Here is a 23,677-nt window from a genome sequence, read left to right as displayed (position 1 = left end):
AAAGCAAAAAGCTAAATATTTGAATTGTAACTTAGGATGTTTTAGGGCAGCCTGAGAGGGTGTGATAAAAGATTTGTTATAATTGAAGGGATCAGGAAAGACTTCTCAGAGAAACTACCATTTAAGCAAAGACTAAGCAGCAGGAGTTGGCCAAATGATGAGTGGAGACGAATGTTGTTCCATGTAGAGGAACAGCATATGAGAAAGCCCTGGCAGAAAGGTGCTTTGGGGGATTCCAGGAACGTAAAGGCCATTGTGGAAGACAGAAGAGCATGGAGGAGCCAAGTCATCACCTTGTGGATGACAGTAAGGGCGTCCCTACATCCTCGTAAGAGGAATAGGAAGTCTTGGCAGACTTCAAAGAGGAAACTTTTCAGCTTTTCTGGGCTGTTGTGTACAAGTGAAAGCAAGATGACAAGAGGCTCACAAATTTCCCTGAATGTCCCACTAAACTATAAGCTTCTGGGGGCAGAAATTGTCTTATTAATTAGTGTATTCACAGGGTCCAGCACTACATGACACTAGATGCTCAGTATTATATTAATGAATTGAATAAATGGGAGGTGGGGTCAGGATTCCAACTTAGGTTTTCAAAAAAGGCTCTACTCAAGTATCGACTCCCCACCTCCCACTTACAGCCCTTCAAAGCCCACTTCTCCATCCACACCCCAGACTATTTGGGTATCCCTCCTTTTGCCTCCAATGCATCTGGTTGATTATATTTTCCAAAAATGGCCATCATAATATTCAATATCCAAAATGCTCTTAATTACAAAATAATTTTGACACTTCCCACTGAGAAGTGAGGTCTACTTCCCTTCCCTTGGATCTGAGGCAAGGCGGTGTAAGGTGATTCGGCTTCCTCTTGGCTCGCTTGGGATGCTTGCTCTTAGAACCCAGCCCCCATGATATGAGGGGCCGCCCTGCCCCACACAGAGGCCCGCATGGAGAAGAGCCCAGAGCCAACATCAACTTGCCAGCCATGTGAGTGAGCCATTTTGAAAGTGAATCCTCCAGCTTCCAGCAATCCACGCAATTGACACCTTTTGGAGTGGAAATGAGCTATCCCACTAAACCCTGCCCGAATTACAGGTTCATTAGCAAAATAAATGATGGTTGTTTTAAGCCATTAAGTCTTGAGATGGTTTTCTTAAGCAGGGATAGGTAACTGGAACAGCATCCTATGTTTATCATGCAGGGAGGTGGTGCAACTCGGTAATTGTGGGTGGCCTATGACTATCTGGTTCAAAGCCTACCTCTGCTACTTACTAATTGTATGACCTTTCGCAAATTACTTAACCTCTCTGTGCTTCAATTTCCTTCTTTTTTCAATGTAAATAATATAGGACTTAAGTTTGTTGTGAGGATTAAGTGATAATGCAGGTAAATGCAGATTTATAGGTAATACAGAGCAATCTTTGTGATCATCTCAGACAAGCCTTGATCGTTCCACCATTCTTCTCATGTGATTCTAGTTTTTGTCTTTATAGTACTTTTGGTATTTGTGTGTGTGTGTGTGTGTGTGTTTACATAGGTATTTATATACATACATATACGAATATAGTGTATAGCTTTCAGTACTGTCTGAAATGTCTACTTGTTTATTGTTTCCCCACCAGAGTGTAAGTCCCAATAAAGCAGGAGACTTACTTGTCACTTTCACTGCTGTATTTCCAGTATGTGGAACGGTGCCTGGCACAAAGTGCTTAATAATTTTTGTTAATGAATGGATGAATAGCATGTTCACACTAGTTCCTACCCAGTATCCATTCTCTCCTTCCACAGTAGTGGACCCTGCTTTTGTTGTGGATGTCGATATAAAATCCTGTCCCAGATTCCATTGCAGCTAGGGGTTATTGTGTAATGTATTTCTTACCAATGAGACATAGTCAAAGGTCTGCTAAGGATGCCTGGGAAATTTTTTGCTTAATATAGGCATTGCCCTTTCTTCCTTCTTCTTTTCCTCCTTCCTGCCCAAAATCCAGGCTAGAAGGAGAACAGCCCCAAAGACCATAAACATGAGAACAAAAACAGGAGCTACCTGAGATGTTAATGAATTATCTAGTGGAGTCACTATACCACAAACACTCTATGTGAGGAAAAATTAACCCCTCATAGTTAAGCCCCAGCAGTCAGCCTTCTGTTACTTTCAACCAAATACATTCTCAACTACAGTGGAGTAATATCAACCCTCTAGGCTGTTTATTAAGGGCAAGGGACTAGTTCATCTTCCTTACTATTCTATAGAAGGATTAGAAGAATTTACCAGCACAAATGATATTATTCAGGTCTCTTCAGCTCCTTCAAATAGTGAGAGTGGGCAAAAAGCAAGGGATACCACATTATCTGAATCTATTTGGCTCGTGAGTTCAGTCATTTTAAATAGTGGGGGTAACGTGTGCCATTCATTCCTGAAACAAACATGTATTTCTTGTACTCTTGGCCAGGCATTATATGGCTTCAGATGATTGAAGCTGGATGTCCAAGTTCCCACTAAACATTAAGCTCCCAAAGGGCAGGAGCTGAGCTGTTCCCAGTAAGAGATTTAAAAAATATATTTTATTGATTTTTTACAGAGAGGAAGGGAGAGGGACAGAGAGTCAGAAACATCGATGAGAGAGAAACATCAACCAGCCGCCTCCTGCACACCTCCTACTGGGGATGTGCCCACAACCAAGGTACATGCCCTTGACCGGAATCGAACCTGGGACCCTTCAGTTCACAGGCTGACGCTCTATCCACTGAGCCAAACCGGTCTGGCAAGAGATTTAATTCTAGCAGTCTCTCTGCCATCTTGTTCCTCATCTCAATCTTCTTTACCTCTGACCCCACTGCAGTGGTCTGACCTCACTTATTCCCATTCCCCAGCCTTTTTTTTTTTTTTTTTTTTAGTGTTTCCCATGTGCCTAGAATACTCAGTACTTGGACTGCATATCTATTTGTATTTTGAATTCCTCCTAATCTTTTACTTCCAGATTATTCAGATTTCAAATTATCTGCTTTTTCTACAATGAAATCTCCGTATGCTCCTGCTGGTCCATTATAAAGTGGCTGTTCTTCCAACATGAAACATCTGTGCGGTTTACCGTAAACTCAGCTGTGGTGCTGGGTGCATTAACCTGACCCTGATGTCATGACGGGTGTTGTGGTCATAAGCACAAATGATAGATCCCCTCACTCAGCCCCAAGGTACATCCAGACCAGAATTTGGGACAGTAGTAAAATGTTTCAGACCAATCATAAACTATGCCCCAAAGAGTAAATCTTTAGGAATTGCTACCATGGGAACACAGATATAACAGGTTGAGGTAGACTATTGAGACAAGTGCCAGGAATCCTAGGATGACACTGTATCGTCACCTTTCATATTTTATTTTTGAAGGTCTATTTTTTGTTAATCCTTACCCACGGGTATTTTTCTGAGGATATTTTTCCATTGAGTTTTAGGGAGAGTAGAGGAAGGGGAGAGACAGAGAGAAACATCAGTGTGAAAGAGACACATCCACTTGTGCACTAACCGGGACGGTTTCGAGGTACGTGCTCTTGACTGGAATCGAACCTGGGACCCTTCAGTCCGTAGGCTGACACTCTATCTACTGAGCCAAACCAGCTAGGGCTGAGGGGAGGGACAGGGAGGGTATCTTTAAAATACTTGTGTGTGTGTGTGTGTGTGTGTGTGTGTGTGTGTGTGTACTGTTCAGGGGCAGGAGAGGTTGGTCCAGTTTGAAAGACTGATGGAAATTATAGCACCTTTCTTCAAAATAATACACATCTGTACACATACACACAATATTTAGAAACCATTTCTGTAGGTCCAGGTTAAGAATCCACCTGTGATTTGCCATGAGGGTGGAAACTTTTTCAACAACATAATTTGGTCCTTTATGAGGTACAATTTTCATTTCTCTTTTGTGTGTGTTTTATCCCATTGAGCAGGCAAGCTTCCTGCAAGGAACATTAAAAAACAAACAAAAAAACCCGACCCTTTTTATTACCCCTAGTGATGTATGTATATAGGGCCGAGACTTGTGGGAAATATTTGCCAATTGAGTCCTTTGAAGCTGCTATGATTTACTGTGGAAAGGCAAGCTTTCAATATTCTGCCACCCCACTTCCCACCAGAACAAAAGAGACCCTGTACTCAATGTTCTGTTTACTTAACAAGTTTTAGGCCAAGGCATTATTTACATACTCTTCATACAGACATCCCGTTTGGACATTTAGGGAACATAGTAGTGCCTAGTGGGAAGCTTTATAGCCCCCCACCCCAAAAAGTAAATATTAATAAACAAATGCACTCTATTACCTTAAAAATCTGTGGTCTTTATTCCTTCCATAGCTCCATGCCTCACCCCATGCATACCCACACCTGTAATCAGATCCTCTACTTATCCCATGATTTTTTAAACATTAATTAACATTTTTTTGTTTTGTTCATTCTCACACCAGGATATTTTTTCCACTGACCTTTAGAAAGAGTGGAAGGGGGAGGAGGGGTCAGGAGAGAGAAACGTCTGTTGGTTGCTTTCTGCATGTCCTGACCAGCGGATCAAATCTGCAACCAGGTATATGCCCTTGACCAAAAATGGAATCTGCACCTCTCCAGTGCGAGGCTCTAACCACTGAGAACACAGGTCAGGGCTGAATTTTATTTCTCAAACTACTGTACATTCCTTTCCTGGTATGTGCTTGCAGGAAAAACGAAAAACTGGAATAAACCTAATGCTAATTGAATAATGGCCTGGTAGTTTTTCCTTTTTTTCAGATCCTTCCCTCCCACCTATAAATTTCAAAAGGGCCATCTTTAATCCTAACCTCTAGAATTTGCAAGTGTTTTCCCTCCTCCAGTCCCCTCCCTGACTTTGTAGGCAGTTACAGCCACCTAGTGGCCATATGGGAAATGACAGATTACTCCAAAAAGCTGGTGAGAGGAAGAACCTCATGGAATAATTTTTGGTCTTAAATCTATGGAGAGCAAGGAAAGAGAAACCTGTGGATAGAGACTGTGGCACAGGACCCAGACATCCTATTTCTTGGCCCCACCTTGCCTCCTAGGATGCAACATCCCATTCACTGGTTATTATAAACAAATGAATTCACTTAACATTTGAGTTCATTCAATCAAAATTTATTGAGCAGCAACTGTGTGCCTAACACTTGGAATACAGCAAGAAACGAGTTGGACACGATTAATGCTCTAATGATATAGTCTAGCAGCCAGCTAGCCAGCCAGCCAGCCAATTACATCCATAATTTTAACCCAGAGGTGATGATAGCTTGGAAAAAGGAAGATGGATTCCAGAGATATTTAGGAGTTATAGTCTACTTGGAGAGTGACTGGTTGTGTGAGGAGAGGGATGTGTTTCTGGCAACGGGTATTGAAGTAGGAGACTCTGGAAGAGGGACAGATCCCATAGCCATAGGTCCTGAGGATGCATAGGCCTACAACAACAACATAGCTTTGGTTCTCAAATAGTTTAGGATTTAACTGGGCAAACATGATGCACACAAAACAACTGTAGAGTTGATTAAACATCAAAATGATTCTGGTAATTCATGGACTCTAGCAATACATGGGACTAAAAGAATCCCTCAATCCTCACCTTGTGTTCAGGTACTGCTGAAGCCAAAACAGATGTCTCCACCTTCGTCCATGCCTTTCATAGTTGGCCCTTCAAAAAACTCCTATGGCCCTAGCTGGTTTGGCTCAGTGGATAGAGTGTCAGCCTTCGGACTAAAGGGTCCTGGGTTCGATTCTAGTCAAGGGCACATGCCCAGGTTGTGAGTTCAATCCCCAGGAGGGGGCATGCAGGAGGCAGCCAATCAATGATTCTCATCACTGATGTTTCTCTCCCTCTCCTCTCTAAAATCAATAAAAACATTTAAAAAAACACAACTCCTATGCAGCCTACCCAATGTCTCACAGGGGCCACCTTTGTCTGCTCTGGGCCCATGTCAGGAGGATGCACTATCCCCTCTGCTTCTTGTTTGCCTGTTACCATCAGGAAATTCCCGTTATTCTCATTCTCCTTCCCTGCTTACGTTAAATGGGACCAAATCCAGTTCTCTTTTGGTCCTCAGGAATTTTGACTTAATTAGCTCCTCTCTTTACATTACCCTGTCAAGTCCCTTATTGTAGAAACAATATCTTGCAAAGTCAACCCTGCATCCTCACATTCCCTAAGAGGTGCAGGCCCATACTGTGCTATTTGCCTCCCTTTGCTCCACCATCCAAAGTGTCCCACTCCAAAGGCCCAACTCTAGTTTTTCCTGGAACCAGTATATACCCACCTCTTTGCCTTGAAAACGTCAGAAGAAAAATTGTGCTATGGGATCAACCAAGAAGTAGTCTCAATAGCTATTGCTCAGCTGACACTTAACCTCACTGCCTCCTATCTGTCTCTGCATACCTCTGCTAATAGCTGCAGAAAAAAACAGCTGACTGCACAATAAGCCTACAGGTTCCCATTGCGTAATGAGCCTAGAACATTGAGATATTCCCTTTACAATGAAAAGAACATGGACTTTGAGCAGACTTGGGTTTACCTCCTGATTACTAACTAGTCTGTCTTAGTTCTATTAAATCTTGCTAAACTACAAAAGACTTATCTGTAAAATAGTGGTAATGTGTAGTTATACTAAACAGTGTATAAAGCACATAATATAATATCTAAATCGAATGAATTCCCTGGTAACCATTCACTTCCTTTCTTCCCCTTGGGTTTCAGCTGGCAAATACTATTCAGAAGGGAGATTAGCCAGTTTTGTGTGGCCAATGATAGACATTTCCTATTCCTGTCTTTGTAAACACCATCTTCCTGCAGCCATCCCATTTCCATCATTGCCAAAAAAAAAAAGTCATTCCATCCCTCATCCCTGTATAGGATTTCTCTTTCTCTTATCATCAAAAAGTTCTACCTGAGCCCTAGCCGGTTTGGTCAGTGGATAGAGCATTGGCCTGCGAACTGAAAGGTCCCAGGTTCGATTCCCGTCAAGGGCACATGCCTGGGTTGTGGGCTTGATCCCCAGTGGGGGACTTGCAGGAGGCAGCCAATCCATGATTCTCTCTCATCATGGATGTTTCTCTCTCCCTCTCCCTTCTTCTTTGAAATCAATAAAAATATATTTTAAAAAAAGTTCTACCTGAACTCTATCCTCTTCTACATCTCCTTAGTCCAAGATATTTTGTTGTCTTATGTCATTTTAAAAAATTAACTTCTAACATTCCCCCTAATTTTCTCAGAGTAAATTATAATGGACCTGTGAAATAGGGCCTTAATCTTTCATAAGGGCATGGGAACCACAGGTCAATTCCCAGAGTAGAATGGAGGTCTCGGTCCAGGCACTCCCCCACCCCAACCCCATCTCTTTTCCTACAGGGCACAGAAACAGCCAAATTCAAAATATGTCTTGAGTCTACATAAACACATATCTCCTTTCCTATAGCTCTGTGAGGTCATCGTTGAAGTAGAGCAGTATTGCAGGTGTGTGGAGTGTACCATCCATATTGAGATAATCAAATTCTTCCTCCTCATCCTGGATCCCATTCTCTTCCAGGGTACATTCCATGTTCAGGTTCTTCCCTTCATATTTCCATGTGTAGCTGGCAGCATGTGCATTATAGGGGAGATAGCGGTGTAGGATTTCCCACATTGATTCTAGGGCCCCCACCTGGAGAACACAAAAGCACCCCACTCCTAGAATTCTGGGTGGAACACACACACACACACACACTCCAAAGGCCAAGAGCCCCAAAAATGAGCTGGGATCAGAGCGCCTCCCTTGGCAGATAGCTTCAGACATTCCACAGCCCCAGAAATGAAGTTGGAGCTCCAGCATGCAATGAATGGCACTAAAGACCTACCTGTCTGTGTGGCAGCCACTTCTAATAGATGGCCCTAAAGGTCAAAGTCATGTCACTGCCCCATAACTTCATCCCCACAATAGACTATTAAGAGTCCAATTGCATTTGCTGTTCAAAACACAGCATGTAAGGTTTCCATGGACCACCAGCACTAAGATACATAAATTGCTGCCCTGAACTTATAAAGGAGTCCATTACACCCTGTGACCCAGCCACTGGGGACCGGTGGTCTGCTTTCCTGGCTTGCACCTAAAAGGGGGTGAAAATACAGCTCTCACCGGTTTTGGAGAGCTGATGGCCTGAAGATCTGCTTGGAGATTTCCTGGGGTTCCCAGCCCCCTCTAACCTGCCCCCAGGCATCAGTGCTCACCTCCAGTGTGTGCTCCTGCGACGTGAGTGTGTTAATGATCCGGATGTTCCGGGTTTGGGCGGACAGCCGACCCACTTCATAGCGCGTCCCCTGCCACCAGGGCTTCCCGAAATCATTGGCCCAGTCGGAGCGAGGCAGCTGAGGTGGGATATGCAGAAAGCGGCCCCGGGGGGTGCGGTATCTCTGGGCACCAGTCATCGGATCTATGTACATTCGGATCTTCAAAGCAGGTTTGGGGGAGGGAGGTGGGAGCAGTCACTATCTCGGGCTCTGGCTAGCCCCTCTTTTTCCTCCCCATCCTCACTTTCCAGTGCTTCCCCCGCCACACACACACACACACACACACACCCAACACCAGGCAGAACTCACGTCTTTGGTCTTTGGGTCAAACCAGTGGCTGATGTCCTGACCCGCAACTTCCACGATGGGTTTCAGCAGCAGGTCTCCTGGGAAGGCACAGCCGCCGTCAATGCTAGCCGCCCGAGAACGAGGCACCCACAAACACCCCGCAGCGGACCGAGTGTGGCCCTTACCTTTGTGTTTTTGTGCCAACGGCGTTAGGTCGTATACGGATCCCAGGTAAGACACCCAGAGGTCGTCCGGTTGGTTATGTTGGGCCACCTCAACCGGCGTGAAATACCGACGCCGGAAAGTCTCAAAGTCTGGCCCGGCAACTAGGCCCCGGCGTGGCATGGCTCTTGCTCTACTGGAAGCCGGCTCCTTTAAATTTCTTCCTCGCCCCTCAGCACACGCTCATTGCTACACCCGTCCTCCCTCATCCTGGAGCTAAGACCAGAGCGTTTACCCGCTGACATGGAAACCATTGTCCCTTTTCAGCCACCGTCTAGGGGTCAAACGCTGGGTGGGCGAAGAGTGGCGTCGATCCATGGGAAACGTAGTTTGCTTCCCGCTTTCAAATAATTGAGTTACGTCCTCAAGAACTCCGGGGAGAATTCAGAGTGGCCTGGGCTACAGGGGATATTTAGGACAGACTTTCTCGCGAGGCAGAAAAACAAGGGAGAGTTGTGCGATTCTGAAAAAATATATTCTTGCTAAATTCCAGGGTTCTTAAAGAACATGTAAAAATTAGAGGTAAAGTTTCTCGCGATATCTTAATACATCCGGCATAATAGAACTCAGTGAGACACAGCGCTGGAAGGTAGAAGCTCGCGAGATCTCTGCAGTTTCCGAAGAGAAGAGGAGGAGGAGGAGGAGAGGTGATCTCGCGAAAGAAAAGCTGCCGGGAGAGCTCGCGAGATCTCAGACCACCGGACCCGAAAGGTTCTTAGGGAGTTGAAGGGCCTGGAGGCGGCCCCGGAAGAAATGGCGGGAGCTGGGCCGACCATGCTACTACGAGAGGAGAATGGCTGTTGCAGCCGGCGTCAAAGCAGCTCCAGCGCTGGGGTTAGCGCGGGCTTGGGTTCCGAGATTGAGGGGCAGTCGGGGAGCAAGATGGGGGGATGGTGGGGGGACTGCAGCTCCCGGCAGCCTCTAGGATTCGTGTGAGCGCCCCGCGGGCTGTCGGGAGCTGTGGTTCCGTGGGCGGGCAGCAGCCTCGGCGGCGCGGTCTGAGCTCGTGTACTGCCCCGCGCAGGACTCAGACGGGGAGCGCGAGGACTCGCCGGCGGCGCGCGCCCGGCAGCAGCTGCAGGCGCTGCTCAACAAGACCATGCGCATTCGCATGACAGACGGACGGACGCTGGTCGGCTGCTTCCTCTGCACCGACCGCGACTGCAATGTTATCCTAGGCTCGGCGCAGGAGTTCCTCAAGCCGTCGGGTCAGTGCTCGGGGAGTGCACCGCCTGGGAATGCGGTGGAGCCCCACTCAAGGCAATTCCCCTTTAGTGCCTGGCTGCACCCCTTATTTTGGGAGGCTAGAAGTCGTGGCTCAAAAGGGGCGGGACCGACGCTGGCTGGCCTCCCTGATGTTCTGACCCTTCTTTCCAGATACCTTCTCTGCTGGGGAACCCCGTGTGTTGGGCTTGGCCATGGTACCCGGACACCACATCGTTTCTATTGAGGTGCAAAGAGAGAGCCTGTCGGGGCCTCCCTATCTCTAACCATGATCGCGCATGCCTTTTAGACTTCATTAAACCTGTAACCCAAGTGGCCTGTGTGTGTGTAGCTGGGATGCCTGGACAGAGATCGCACTTCCCACCCCTAGAGGGGAGGTTTATCTGAAGTCAGAAGCACTGTCAGCCCTCCTTCCACCACCTAGACTTCCAGGAGTGCCACAGGTCCCCTCAGGTTCGCGGGCGGGGATGGGGGACAGGCTGAGCTTCGGACCAACAGGTCCCAGGGTGGACCCCTCCATCTTCCCTCCCACGCTGCTGCTCCAGAATTGTGGCGGGAGGGGGTGTCATCCTGCTCCGGAAGGTCCATTGTTTCCCTTCCCGGCCTGGCAACACCGAGTTCCTCTAAGCTGGGGTCAGAGAACGGGCTCGGGTCCCCAAGGGGAGCAGGGCAAGCGACAAAGCCCAGGCCCTCTCCACTCTATTGATGGGGAGGTGGCTTTGGGGTCAGGGACAGAGCTTGGGTCTGGTCAGGAAGAACAGGCTGATGCGATAAGGGAAGGCCAAGAGGCTGGAGGATGCTCCCGTCTGCACACTTGAGCCACACCCCCTCCCATGTTTCCTTCTCCTGGGCACATAGCAGTAGTGGTAGTATTTGCACCGCCCCTCTGCTCACAGGATCCAAGAAGCACATTCAGTTCATTAATTCTTTATTAACGTGTGGTCACTCCTTCCCCTCCAACCTCACCCATCAGCCCGTAAATACTAGCGGAGCTGCGCCGGAAAAGGAGGGCACCAGTGAGGCCCAGTTGTCCTATTCACGGGGTGGGGAGCGTATGTGCAGGGTCCAGCCCAGATATTCAGGATTCAGACATGGGTAGTAAAAAGAAAGGGTTTTCTGGAATGGCGAATTTTCACCAACATTGGGTCCACAGATGCTGCAGTTTGCCAAGGGGATGCTAGGACTGGCTTAGGCAGGGAAGGGGCAGGGTAGGTCGGAAGACCCCCAGGCTTCAAGTCCTTGGGCGGATTGAAAAGGAGGGCATTCGTCGGGGTTGTTCTTGACTCGAGGGTCCTCAAACCCATACCTTTCCTGACGTGGGAACGGCCTGGGACCCCGGTGAGGCCCGGATTTGCCGCAGCTGCGGGGAGCGCCGGCGCCGATAAAGGGCTCGGCTGTAGGGCACGAGGCAGTCGGCCAGATGGAGGCGCAGACAGAGGCGGCGGTAGCTGGCCAGAGCAAGGACGAGCAGCGGCACGAGTAGCAGGAATCCGGTGACCAGCAGGGCCGTGAAGCCTGGGTCCCGCAGGTGCGCGGTGCAAGGGGGTGCCTGGGAGCGCAGAAACTGTAGACGAGGTGTCAGGCCCAAGCCGAACAGTCCAGGCGAGAAGTTGTGGCCCATAAACCCCGCACCCGTACTCGCACGCACACCCTGGGGCGCCCGCTCACCTGGGAGTGGCAGAGGAAGCCAAAGCTTAGCATGGTGACCGCGGGTAGCAGGATGGTCCCCAGCACCAGCGCCAGCAAGAGGAGATTGAAGGCAGCCACCAGCAGATTCTGGGCGGTGACCAGCACAGCACAGGCCCAGCAGTCCAGGGGGTCCCGGGGCTCCGGGCCGCCGTTGGGAACCGGTCTCTGCAGCCCGAGGACATCCGCCATGGCCTGCCTGGCTCCAGCCCGCCTGGGCAGCGGCCCTTATAGCCCTCTTTCCTGCCCCTCCCCCGGCCCAGCCTCTCCCCACCCCGCCCCCCTTATCCTGGAATGCGGCTCCAGGAGTAGGCACCCCCCCAGACCAGAGCTCTGGACATTCCACAGGCGCCTCTGGGGAGGGGTTCCCTCTGGCCGGGGTCTGGGCAATCTCTCCATCAATCACGGCTTGCAGCCCTTCTTCCCAGTATTCTATCATCAGCACACTAAAAACAGGATTGTTTTTTTCTGGTTTTATTTTTAATATTAATATTCTCACACAAAAATCACCGAAAATAGGGGTAGGATTGGGAAGACCCCTCTGCCCCTGGGGCAGAGAGACAGTGCAGTGCGAGGGGCGGGACTGTAAACCCCCCACCCCTCCGCAGCCCCAGCATGGAGGAGAAAAAACTGACAACACGAAAATAAAGCCCCAGAGAAATTCTTCCCGGGGTGTCCCTGCCCCAGGGAGGCCCTGACCCTGGGCTGTTTCACACTTAAAAAGAAAAGGGTGGGGCGCAAGGGGAAGGTCCATGTTTTTAAAATTGGCCGGGGCTGGGAAGGACGGGGTTCCTTTTCCTCATAGTTCTTTCTTTAAAACTTTTAAATTTTTTTATTTTATTTATTTTTTTACAAAATACCATTTCAGTTCCCACTTCTTCCCCTACAGTACAGGAGTCGCTCACCCTCAGGCAGGGCTGGGGTCGGGTCGGATGGGGCGAGGAGGGTCTGGTCCAAGAAAGTGCAGGACGTAGGGGAGGGGAGCGGATTTGAGCACCATGAGAGCCCGGCTGGAGCCGTGGACGGGCGGGCGGAGACGGGCGGGCCAGGCCGGGCCCGGACACACACTGGGGCGCAGGGAGAGCCCTGCGGCGGGCGGCCCTGGAGGGGTGGGTGGGATAGTTTGGGGGGTGCGGGGGGTCGGGTTTTCCCAAAAATGAATAAATAGGTGAGTGGGACTGTTATAAATTAAAAACAAACAAAAAAACAAAATACAAATCATAACCAAGTGAATAAACAAGAGACATGTACAGGGATCACAGCTAGCATTGGGAATAAAAAAGGAGGTTCTGAGGGAGGGGTAAAGCCCATAGAAAGAATCTCATTAAAATCCTCGGCTGCCGTCACATTTATGTACATACACGAGCCGCGTGCATCTGCGCCGGGCAGGCGGCGGGCAGGCGTGAGGGAACCCGTATTGACCCCCGCCGCCGCCGGAGCCTGGTCCTTGTGTCTGTTGCTAAAAAGGCCAAAGTCGGTGAGAGGAGGCGCTGGTGGGCGAGGGGCTGCCAGCCCCCTCCCCCGTCTCCCTTTATTTTTTTTTTTCCTTTTTTCCTCATATTTGTTTAAAAAAATTTTTTTCTTAATAAATTAAGTGAAGGGGAGCTGCCAATGGGGTGGAAGGGCTGTGCCCGTCCCCCTTCCCGGCCAGAGGCGGGACCTAGGTCCAGCCCAGGCCTGTGCTGGTGACCCCGCGGCGCCCTGCAGGCCGGCAGGAGGGCGGGGCATCCGGCCTCATCGAGACGTGCTGGCGGGGGCCTGCGGGGAGAAAGCGGGCGGGGGGCTCAGGAGTGGGTCGGCCCACCCCGGAGCCCGCCCCCTCGGGTCCCGCCCGACGGCCCGCCCCGCGCCGCTGCGCCGCGGCCTCACCAGCGTGAAGGCGTCGTAGGCCTGCGCCAGCTCCTCGGTGCGGTACTGCTCCAGCACCACCACGCCCTGCAGGCCCGCGCTGCGGCGGCGGGCACAGGCCTCGCAGTGCACCAGGTAAGTGTTGCGGCTGCCGTTCTCGCTCGTCACGAACAGGATGTTGAACACCTCCACCTGGGACAGAGGCGGGCCGTCACCGGGAGGAACGCCCTGGGGCTCCTTTCTCCCAGGAAGGAGGGAAGCGGGCCCACTCACGTCGCATTCGTTGCAGTAGTAAGCAGGCTCGTCCTTAACCCGGCCCTGGTAGGCGATTTTCTTCCCTGCCCGCACGAGGCTCTCCCGCTGCACCTGGCAGTGCTTCATGGACTGCAGGAGGCAGAACCTGGGCGTGGGGGAGGGCGAGTGGTGTAAGGTAGGGCTGCTAGCAAGGCGGACCGTGGCCCTCATTTACTAGGCCCCCTTAACATTTCATGTGCGTTTTTATCTGTTTGGGCCACTGTCAAGTAAAATTCCGGGGAGCAGGAACCGGGTCACCTGCCCCAGCACTGTAACACCGCAGGGCCGCGAGTAAAGAGTGGAGAGAGCCGGGGAACGGGGCTGCATTCTAAGGCAGAACAAGAGCGGGACCAGGTCTGGTGGAAACGGGCTCCCTCTCAAGTAGGACCCTCACTTGATCATCTTGAACAAATCGGGGTCGCTGATTTTGACGGTGCGAGCCACGTTCCAGGACACGTGAATCATGGGCACAATGGATTTGACGTTCTTCACCTCGTTCCACTCATATCGTTCCAGGGCCAGCTGGTATTGATAGGCTGTGGGCCAGAAGCAGTCACTACAGGATTCTCAAACAACTCCCAGCTACTTGGACCCCAGCCCCTTCCCTCACAGCTGGCTGCCCTCCTCTCCCCCGCCAGGAGGCTCCAACCCCCTCACCCCTGAGTGTCTCTGCACACCACCCTCTCACCGGTGAGGGGCCCAACGTTCCAGGCGATGTTGTTGCACCAGCCAGTGGCCTGCACCCAGTGCACGGTCCCCGCGTTAATCCACACGAGGTCTCCAGGGCGCTGCACGAAGCGGTACACGGGGATATTGGAAGCATAGAGATCGTCCAGGATTGGCCACCAGGAACCTGTCAGGTAGTCCACACCGTGCCTGTGGGGTGGCCACAGGGTCAGATGGAAACCTGGGGACTCAGAGATGGGACATGGGGGGTGGGCCTAGTGTGTGTGTGTTTGGGGGGGGGGGGGGGCGCGCACCGGTCGCAGAAAGCGCTGATGGTCTCCCAGTAGTGTTCATGCACCGCGAACCACTCACAGTCGCCTGGGCCTATGTTGATGTTGACAGAGCAGAAGTTGTTGTTCTCTTGGTGGCCTGCAGGGGGCAATAGAGAACGCCGTGGCTGGCCTAGCCGAGCTGAGCTCCTTCCCAAGGCCACCCTGTGGCCCTCATTGGCTGAAAGCAGCACCGACACCAGCCCCGCCCCCAGCGCGCAGTCTGCACCTGGCGTTCGGCTGCCGGGGACCTTCATGTACAGCTGTACCGTGTTCATGCCCAGAATCGTGTGGCCCACGTGGCTCAGCATGTTGCCGGTAGACGTTACCCGCATGAAGGCGGGCAGCTTCAGCAGCTCCTGCAGTTGTGGCTTCCACCTGCGGCGGCGAGGGAGTCAATAAAAGTGAGAGGCTATCCCCGCCCTGCAGACCCATCAGCAATCCTGCCCCAGCTTTGCTGGCCTCAACCCCACTGACCGCTTGGCATCAGACAGGTCGATGTTGGTGCCAAACTTGATAATGTGATGGTTCTTCGGATCTGGTGTGCTGCTGTGGGGGTGAAGGGCACATATTGGTGGCGAAGCATAGGGAAGGGAGTAAAAGTCACCAAAGGAACGGGCGTACTGTACGGTACCTAGGAGGCGTTCCTGTGGTGCTGTCTGGTTCCTCGGACTCCTCATCCTCACTCTCCTTCTCCTCCTGCTTGGCCACAGGCTGAGTCAGCCACCTTCCAGGAGCCCTCCCTCAGCAGCCCCACTCCAAGTCCCCTGATCCGCATCCCTGCTTCCCTATGCTTGCCTCTCACCTGTAAGGACTCCTGAAATGATGAGGCCTGGTACTGCGCATACTTGGCAATGGTGGTATGGGAACGGGAACTCTCACAGGGCCAGATCTGTCGAGTGCCCGTCAGATCCCAGTTCTCATCTGAGGGCTGCTGCACCTGGGTGCGCACCTCCACGGTGTGCTCACCACTCGCCTCCACCAGGGTCTTGGTGGAGAAGAGGCCCAAGTCTGCAAGGGAAGAAGGAGCAGGGTGTCGGGGAAGAGGCAGAAGGGAGGGATCGAGGACCCAACTCACTCTGTCCCTTCTTACTCCTCAAGCCTCTGACAGGCTGGACATTGGCTTCACAGAGGTAAAGCCAGGGAACAGGCAGAAAGCTGGGAAGGTTGGCCATCCCTCATCAACCTCCTCTCCCACTGCTGCTCTGAGCTTCAGTTCCTCCACCAGTTCTCAGGTATGCACGAGGCCACATGGGCACAGCACTTGGCATATAGTAGGTGCTTAATGAGTGACACATTCTTTAAGCGATCATTAGATGCAATGAAAGACTTAAGTCAAGTGAAAGCCTAGAGCGTGCTTTGAGTAACTCAGTAGAAGGAAAATATATGGGTATAGAACAGCGGTTCTCAACCTGTGGGCCGCGACCCCTTTGGCGGTTGAACGACCCTTTCACAGGGGTCACCTAAGACCATCCTGCATATCAGATATTTACATTACGATTTGTAACAGTAGCAACATTACAGTTATGAAGTAGCAACGAAAATAATTTTACGGTTGGGTCCCAACATGAGGAACTGTATTTAAAGGGCCAGAAGGTTGAGAACCACTGGTATAGAGGCAACAAGACTGATTTCTATATTTCTATATGGTTCCCTCTACTTTTATGTGTTTGAAATTTTGCACAATAAAGGTTGAAAAAGAGAAGCCTCAAATCATGGGTCTTCAGGGGGTACTCTAGAATCTATTCTTTTCATCCTTAATCACCAAGAAAACTAAAAATGACTAACCAGGCCCTGAGATATATCCCTTTCCCACTTCCCTACTGTTGGAAATACAGATGCGAGAAAAGCCTGAGGCCAGCTCACCCATCACGCAGAGCGTCCTTCAAATATAGCCTCCCTATGACTAAGGAAAGCTCACTATAGCCACTATCCTGGATCTTCAAGAGTGGGGGCTCTCAGAGTCCCAAAGCCCCAAATCCTTGCATCCCTCCCCACTTTTCTGTCCCCCACACTCACTGAGCCGCAGGGAACCTGCCAGGCCCCGGATCACGGTGATGGGATTTCGAGGGTCTGTACAGAACTGCAGCAACACTGGTGAGAAGGCGTCCCGTTTGCTCTCCAGCTGAGGGACGACCAGAAGACAGGGCTAGATCAGAGCCCTGTCTCAGGCTCAGAGCACCCCAACAGCCCCCAACACTGGCACTGAACCCTCTGGCAGGGGCACACATACATAGATGCTGGGTGTGGGTGGGTTGAGTTTTTCCCGGGGCAGCTTCTCCTCTGTGTTGATCTTCGGCTTCACAGACTGGGCAGGGGAAAGGTAGGACTCTCTAAACTTCCCTTTCACCTTGGCATTCCTGTGGGAGGACAATGAAATGAGGACAGAAATAGGGTGATGGGGGAAGGGAGCCTCCCCCTGGGCCAGGCCAGCAGCCTCATGGGTGCCAGTCCCTCACTCACTTGCTGGCACGCACGACGTCGGCAGCACAGTGGCTGATGGTGAGGTCCGCCATGCGCAGCCTCCGCTCTTCCACCTCCGAGGCGATGAAGGTCTCCTTGTCACCACTCTCTACCTTGATCAGCCGGATCTTCAGCTCCTTGGGAGGCCCTTCACTAAGTGATCGCAGCTTCAGCATATCAGCCCGGCTGACACCCGGTGGCCCTGGAGCTTCCTCACGAGACTTCTTCCCAGGGACAGGGGCTGATGATGCAGGTGTGGGCTGAGCAGAGGGTGCAGGAGCTGGTGGAAGGGCCGGAGCTGTGGGTGGCTTAGCCTTTGAGGCCCCACCAGTATCAGGCCGGGCCTTCTCACGACCCTGGATCTCCTCACTCTGCAGGTCCAGGTTCCCCAGCACTCGGCGACTCTTTTCTTTGGGGGCCTTGGCCTTGGCCTTGACCCTGCCCTCGCGGGGCCGCCGACCCACCATGTCCTTACAGGCCCGCCTATGCCGCCGGTGCTCCTTCTGATGTTCCTTTTGGTGCTCCTTCTGCCGCCGCTTACTGCTCCCTGGTCCTGTTACTGCCACCGCCCCACCACTCTCCTCCTTCGCCTGGGCAGGAGGCATTAGTCGCTCAGTTCCACTGTCCACTGGGTCTGCCGTGTCCACAGGGTCTGCCGTGTCCACTGGGCCTGCTGGGTCTGTGGCACTCCAGCCCACTCGCTCCACAAGGGTCTCACAAGCCCGACTGATCTCTTCTAGCACCTCAGACTCAGAGCGAGCAGGGGGCAGAGGCAGGGGTGGGGGCGGCGGGACAGGGGTCATGGGGCCCAGGGCTGGCTCTTCGCCTGCCCTGTGCTCCCGGACCCAGGGCCCACCTGAGGTAGAGAACTGAGATGATGAGGAAGCAGAGGACTTTGGGGAACCCTGGGCACTAGGGGCTGCTGAGGTGGGTGGTGGGACAGTAGCACCTGATGGGGGACTTGGAGAATACTGAGTGCTGGGCAAGGGCCCAGGACGGGCAGAAACCGCTGCTCCTGTCCCCCGGTAACAGTACTTTTGTCCCTCCAGCACAGAGGCCAAGGATTTGAGCAGGCTGGCTGGGCTGGCTGCTGGGGGTAGTGGGGGTGGCGGCGGCTGTGGCTGGGGGGGAAGAGGGAACTTGGCTAATGGTGGTGGTGGTGGTAGAGCTGGTGGTGGCTTCTTCTCCTGTTCCTGGGTGGCTGTGGCTGTGGTGGTGGTGGTGGTGGCAGCGGTGGCGGCAGTGGCAACAGCAGTGGTGGTTGGGGCTGTGTCAGCGGAGAATGGAGGCTGCAGTGATACAAAGGGCTCCTTTAAGGGGGGTGGAGGGGCTCCGCCTGCCTCCTGTTGTTGCTGCTCCTCCTCCTTTCGAATGGACTCATCCAGCATTTTCATGATGTTGGCCAGCCCATCAGGCAGGATCTTGAATTCAGCGGGCTCCTCAAACTGGTCCTCCGGCGGGGTAGAGGGAAAATCAAAGAGTCGTGCACCTCGGGCAGGCAGTTCCCCAACCGTTGGCGGCACAGGCTGGGGTGCTTTATTCAGGGGGCCTGGGGATGGCCCTGGCCCCACCTCGGGGGTCTTTGGGAAGGAGATCCTGGGCCGAGGGCTCTCCGGGCGCCTGAAGCTTCCTGAGGTATTTTGGTGGCAAGAGGAGGGAGGGGCTGGAGGCAGGGCAAGAGTTAGGGGTGCAAGAGGTGGATCCTGGGGGCTCAGTGTTGGGCTGGGGGGCCGGGAAAGGGGGTCCATACTTCTGGCCAAATAGGGAGGTGGGGGGAAGGATACAGGCCCAGTAGGGCTGCTGCTGTGGCTGCCATTGTTGCTGCTGCTGCTGGTGGTTGGGGGAGTAGGAGGGATGTGCGAATCCTGAGTGCCCACAGAAAAACGGGGGGCCAGGGGCCCCAAGAAGCCCTCACGGTGCGGGAAGGGTTGTGGATGAGGGCGAGGGCGTCCCTCTGCCCCAAAGAAGAGATCCTCTAAGATCTCTCCAGCCTCACGGGCTGACCGGCAGGCTGGGCCCTTCAGCCAGGCGGGGGGTTGTGGAGGGCGTGAGAGGCGGGGACAGGGGGGTGGAGGAGGTGAGGGAGGGCCAGGTGGTAGGGATAGGTGGGGAGTGGCAGCAGGAGCTGCCAGGAAAGGTTTCCGACCACTATGTGTCGAAGGCCCCAGGCGGCCTTGGTGAGAAGCGACCTCCAGCGTGGGAGTTTGGTAATGGTCAGCGCCGGGCTATAAGTGAAGGAGAAGATTGGTCAGAGGTCTGCTAGAGTCACCTTAGACCAGCTCCCACTGATCGCCCCACTCCACCTTCCCGCTCACTCACAATGCCTGGGCTTGGCTCCATGCCCCGGAGACCGTTGTTGCTGCTGCTGCTGCTACTGCTGCTGGTGGTGGTGCCGGGGAGGCCGGGGGGCCGGGAAGGGGCGTAAGGCACGCAGGTGGCGGTTGCTGCTGGTGAAACGCTGGAGTCCATCCGCGACCTCTGAACTCTGCTCTCTCTAAGGTCACTTCCGGGGGGACGGGTGGCAGGCGGGCAGCCATGGCTCTCTGCTCCTGGGGGGCGGGGACCTGGGCCTGGGGGTGTACCCAGGACCAGCCGGTGGCCAGGGGGTTGCGCAGTATAGGTTGGAGCTGAGTATGGATATGGGTGAGACAGCGAGTGCCGCTGGTCCTACGGGAGACAAACAAGGATACTGAGTGAAGAATGGAGGACACAGGTATTTGCAGGTAAGAGATGAAGATCAGCAGACAGTTGCTCACTTGGCGCTCTGGGGGTGCTGAACCCTTGCGCTCGGGGCCCCAGGCATCTCCATGCAAGGTACTCCACAGCCCTGGCTTGGCCAGCTGAAATGGAGAGCTGGTGGCTAGGCTAGGCAGGGGTGGTGGTGGTGGTGGTGGTGGTGGTGGTGGTGGTAATGGTGGTGGTGGCAGCGGCAGCCCTGGGGGAAGGCCAGTCTGGAAGAAAAGGGGGTGTGAGAATACCATTCCTTGCCCCAGTCCTTCCACTCACTGCCCATCGGCCCACATACAACCATACCTGCTCAGAGTTGCAGCCTCTCCTGCGCTTGCCTCCAGGGCTGAGGCCCTCCTCCCCTGAAGGGCCTGAGAGTACTGCAGGAGGCACCGGCTGCACCACTGGGGGTTCAGCGGCTCGCTTCACTGGGGGACCCCCCCGCTTGGCCCCATAGTTCCGCTTGTGCTGAGGACAAAAAGAGAGGAGAATGGCTCAGGTGCATACCTGGCCCAGCCCTCCTCCCTATCCCAGCCAGCCCTGGTCTCACCTCAATGTGCAGCAAGTTCCATACTTGCTCCAGGGGGGGCAGGACCTTGGCTCGGTGCTGGCAGGAGCCAGCATGAAAGTTCCAGAGCTGGGCCTGGAGAGGTGGGGGAAGGGTATAGGGGACAGGGCAGAAGCAGGTATAAGATGAGGGCACTGAGCCAGAAGGCACAATCCTTGCCTATTATGTCTTGCCCCATCCCACCTGCTGTAGTCGGCCAATGTGGGGCCCCAGCTCAGCCAAGCTTCCTCCATATCGAAGGGCGCTGTGGTAGCAGCGTATGGCCTCCTCACTGTCATGCTCTGACTCGTACAGCTGCCCGAGCTGCTCCCACAGCCCTGGCTGAGCTGGTTCCCGGAGCAATGCCTGCACACAGCCATGCAAGGATTCCAGCTTTCCATGGAGGGGTCTTGGAGTGGGTGTCCTACAGAGCAGAAGGGGTTGGAGAGGGGGAGTGGTCAGGGTTGGAGGAACTCTTTTAAAGCCCCAGCCTTATCTCCCATCCCCAGCACCTTTAATCCTCACTCACCCTGGAACATAATATGGTTTGTTGGGGTGCCCAGAGCTACTGCCATGTGAAGGGGGTAGGGGAGCAGAGAGTGGGGACTGCCCGATGCTGGCAGAGCACCTGGAGAGAGAAGGTGTCTGTTAATGAACACCAAGATGGAGCAGAAGTGTCCCTGCCCAGGAAGGAGGGGACAGGGGGAATAAGAGGAAGCAGCTGAGGACTGCACTCAGGCCCACAGAATGGCAGAAACCCAGAGAATGAAAGAGATTGAGAGGCACAGGAGATGGGAAGACAAATTCCTAGAGACAGAAAGATGGCCCAAGTTCTCACCTGCCTCCAGGCAGCCATGCGCTACGAGGAGGGGGATGGGGCGGGCAGGAGCTCCACGCCCCAGCACAGCTCAAGCCCCCAAGGGCAAAGGCTTCCCGTGCAGTGCGGGCCCCTGGAGGGTCCACTGCCCGATGCATCCAGCCTGAGTCAGGGAAGAGATGATGTTCTTACTGGAGGCATAGCCTGAGCTGCCTGTATACACACTGCCAACCCAGCCATAGTTTTTCCCTTACCAGGTCAGCAGTGGCCCCAGGAGCCCTGGAGATCGGGCACGGCCCCCTGCCCCAGCTCTCTGGGGGGATGGTCCCAACTCCAACCGCTCTGACAGGAGAGCCCACTGCCCCTGAGGGCCGCCCAGGGCCTTTCACAGCCAATTCTACAGAGAGGAGGAGGCAAAGGGTGACGTTAGCGGGCCAAACAGTGGGAGTGCTGGGGCTAGGTTCAGCTCTGTCGCCCGCGCAGGGAGCCAGGACTTGGCTTTCCCTGAGGGTAGGCCCACCGGGCCTAAGGCGCCCCTACGGGCCCAGGAGAGTGGCTCGGAACCGGGATGAGTAGCAGGGACCGGGATGGCCAGTAGGGAGCCAACAGTCAACGCCGCAGCTGCTTACCCGGCCTCCGTGGGAGCGTCCTCTGACAGCCTTGGCGAGCTCCAGGAACCTGGCCAATCACAGGACTTCCTCTCTGCTCAGAAAGCCAATCATAACCCACGTCTCCGCCTCGGTAACAGCCTGCCCAGGACCAATGGGAGCGAGGTTAGCCTGGCCGCTGCGGGCGGGGGGAGAGGGGCGGCGGAGCTGGACAGACAGGCTCGGCCCCGGATGACCCCGACGTGACCCGGCGGCTACCTACCTAGGGTCTCCATCTCGGACCGGACACTCGGGGCCAGCGGGGCCTGTGACCGCGTAGGTCAAGGCGGCGAGTCGCACGCCCGGGCCGGCCTGGGGGACAGCGCTCCCCGCCAGTCCCACGCACCCACAGAGCCGCCTGTGCTCCCTGCTAGTCCGCCCGAGATGCTCGCTGGCCGCCCCGCCGCCCTAGGACCGATGGACCGCAGACAGATGCACAACGCAGACAAAGCACCGACCGCCTTCCGCTCGACACCTGCCCAGCGCCTGACCTCCCCGCTCCGAGCGCCCCTGGCACCGCCGGGCCAGTCACGGCGGCGTCGGCACTCACACCCGCCCGCGCCGCGAACCGAGCGCTCCATTCCCCACGCCCGACCGCGTCCCCAGCCCCGGTCCAGCTCCCGGCCTCGAGCCCAGTACCTTCAGATGCTCCACTTCTGGCTGTCTTCAACACCCACCGACCCCCAAAACCCAACCCAACTTCTGAAAAGTCGCGCACCCCGGTCCCCAGTGGCACTTCTCGCGTGGCTCCGGTATCCTCTGTGCCCTTCCCCGCCGGGGCCACGCGGTTCCCCACGGCCCACGTGGCCCCCGCCCCCCAAGGGAGGGGGGATTTCGGGGGTTGCCCGTGACGTGGCCACTTGCGCAGCGGAAGCGGCGTGTGTAAGTGTCCTGGGGGGGTCCTTGGGGAGGGAGGAGGGCGGGGCCCGACAGGCGGTGACATCACCCTTGTCCCACTCTCACCACCCACTCCCTTAAAGAACCCAGAACCAGTTTCACTTCCTCCTTCACGCCGGCCCCCCCCGCCCCCCCCATCCCTTCCCGTCCGTGCTGGCTCGACCACAAAGGACGCAGTGCTCCCCTTTCCTGGGCACCTTCCCTTTAGCCTCAGTTCCTCCTCCTCGCCCCCGAGACCCTGGGATCTCGGTCCCCGCGCCGCCTCCTCTCCTACCCTGCGTTCCCTCAGGTAGGGAGCCGGCTCCGTTCCTAGGATCGGTCCATTGAGAGTCTAGAGTACAAAGAGCTGCGAGTGTCGAGTACAAAGCGGCGGGGGCGGGGCCAGCGCTCCAGCTGGAGCTCGAGCCGGGCAGGAAGCCGGGGGAGAGCGAGCACCCCGGGGCTGGGGGCGGCTGGAAAGTTCACCTTCGCTAGAAGAGTCTGCGCTGCGGGGAAATTTCCACCCAGCCCACAAGGGCAAGTGGGTTTCTGGTTAAAACAGTCCTCCCTCCACAGGGCACGGTCGCCTGTGTGCATGCAGCGCTTGGACCTCCAGGTCCCAGCGTGCCACTCCTGCCAAGCCCTGGCGGGCGCTGGGCCCCTCGAACCGGACCCTCTGCCGTTCACGTGCAGTTTCTGCCAAAACTCACTCTCTTCCCCACCCAGCCTTCCGTTCGGTCACCCAGCTC

The 23,677-nt window shown here is 54.3% G+C and overlaps 4 protein-coding genes across 8 annotated transcripts; 1 reads left to right on the top strand and 3 right to left on the bottom strand.

Annotated features, from left to right (window-relative positions):
• Positions 1-2,891: 2,891 nt before the first annotated feature.
• LOC118672090 (cytochrome b5 domain-containing protein 1) lies at positions 2,892-9,304 on the bottom strand. Of its 4 annotated transcripts, XM_036341475.1 has the most exons (4): positions 8,768-9,304; positions 8,604-8,680; positions 8,235-8,453; positions 7,015-7,671 (listed from the first exon to the last, which is right to left on the bottom strand). In XM_036341475.1, the coding sequence occupies exons 1-4, from the start codon at positions 8,925-8,927 to the stop codon at positions 7,441-7,443; spliced, it is 687 nt and encodes a 228-aa protein (XP_036197368.1). In that variant the 5' UTR covers positions 8,928-9,304; the 3' UTR covers positions 7,015-7,440. The 4 variants fall into 4 exon arrangements, with proteins under 4 accessions (XP_036197370.1, XP_036197368.1, XP_036197367.1 ...); XM_036341477.1 differs by lacking the exon at positions 7,015-7,671 and adding an exon at positions 2,892-5,442 and having other exon boundaries at positions 8,604-9,304; XM_036341474.1 differs by having other exon boundaries at positions 8,604-9,304.
• A 197-nt stretch (positions 9,305-9,501) lies between these two features.
• Positions 9,502-10,340, top strand: NAA38 (N-alpha-acetyltransferase 38, NatC auxiliary subunit). Its single transcript, XM_036341480.1, has 3 exons — positions 9,502-9,638; positions 9,829-10,012; positions 10,182-10,340. Exons 1-3 carry the CDS (start codon positions 9,558-9,560, stop codon positions 10,292-10,294), a joined length of 378 nt encoding a protein of 125 aa, XP_036197373.1. The 5' UTR covers positions 9,502-9,557; the 3' UTR covers positions 10,295-10,340.
• A 599-nt stretch (positions 10,341-10,939) lies between these two features.
• TMEM88 (transmembrane protein 88) lies at positions 10,940-12,760 on the bottom strand. The gene is made up of 3 exons (XM_036341479.1): positions 12,620-12,760; positions 11,697-12,160; positions 10,940-11,592 (listed from the first exon to the last, which is right to left on the bottom strand). The coding sequence occupies exons 2-3, from the start codon at positions 11,904-11,906 to the stop codon at positions 11,323-11,325; spliced, it is 480 nt and encodes a 159-aa protein (XP_036197372.1). The 5' UTR covers positions 11,907-12,160; positions 12,620-12,760; the 3' UTR covers positions 10,940-11,322.
• KDM6B (lysine demethylase 6B) lies at positions 12,173-23,049 on the bottom strand. Of its 2 annotated transcripts, XM_036341471.1 has the most exons (23): positions 22,692-23,030; positions 22,035-22,154; positions 21,660-21,802; positions 21,427-21,568; positions 21,118-21,216; positions 20,793-21,012; positions 20,592-20,684; positions 20,348-20,509; positions 20,071-20,265; positions 19,634-19,981; positions 17,315-19,539; positions 17,085-17,211; positions 16,871-16,976; positions 15,657-15,862; positions 15,486-15,550; positions 15,329-15,400; positions 15,081-15,229; positions 14,837-14,951; positions 14,545-14,732; positions 14,251-14,392; positions 13,836-13,962; positions 13,584-13,754; positions 12,173-13,472 (listed from the first exon to the last, which is right to left on the bottom strand). In XM_036341471.1, the coding sequence occupies exons 4-23, from the start codon at positions 21,561-21,563 to the stop codon at positions 13,449-13,451; spliced, it is 4,971 nt and encodes a 1,656-aa protein (XP_036197364.1). In that variant the 5' UTR covers positions 21,564-21,568; positions 21,660-21,802; positions 22,035-22,154; positions 22,692-23,030; the 3' UTR covers positions 12,173-13,448. The 2 variants fall into 2 exon arrangements, with proteins under 2 accessions (XP_036197364.1, XP_036197365.1); XM_036341472.1 differs by lacking the exons at positions 12,173-13,472; positions 13,584-13,754; positions 13,836-13,962; ... (2 more) ...; positions 14,837-14,951; positions 15,486-15,550 and having other exon boundaries at positions 15,087-15,229; positions 22,692-23,049.
• Between the last annotated feature and the right edge of the window lie 628 nt (positions 23,050-23,677).

The sequence above is a fragment of the Myotis myotis genome, unplaced genomic scaffold (genome assembly GCF_014108235.1).
Source record: "Myotis myotis isolate mMyoMyo1 unplaced genomic scaffold, mMyoMyo1.p scaffold_m19_p_17, whole genome shotgun sequence".
Taxonomy (NCBI): Eukaryota; Metazoa; Chordata; class Mammalia; order Chiroptera; family Vespertilionidae; genus Myotis; species Myotis myotis.
This window is presented reverse-complemented; position numbering and strand designations above follow the sequence as displayed.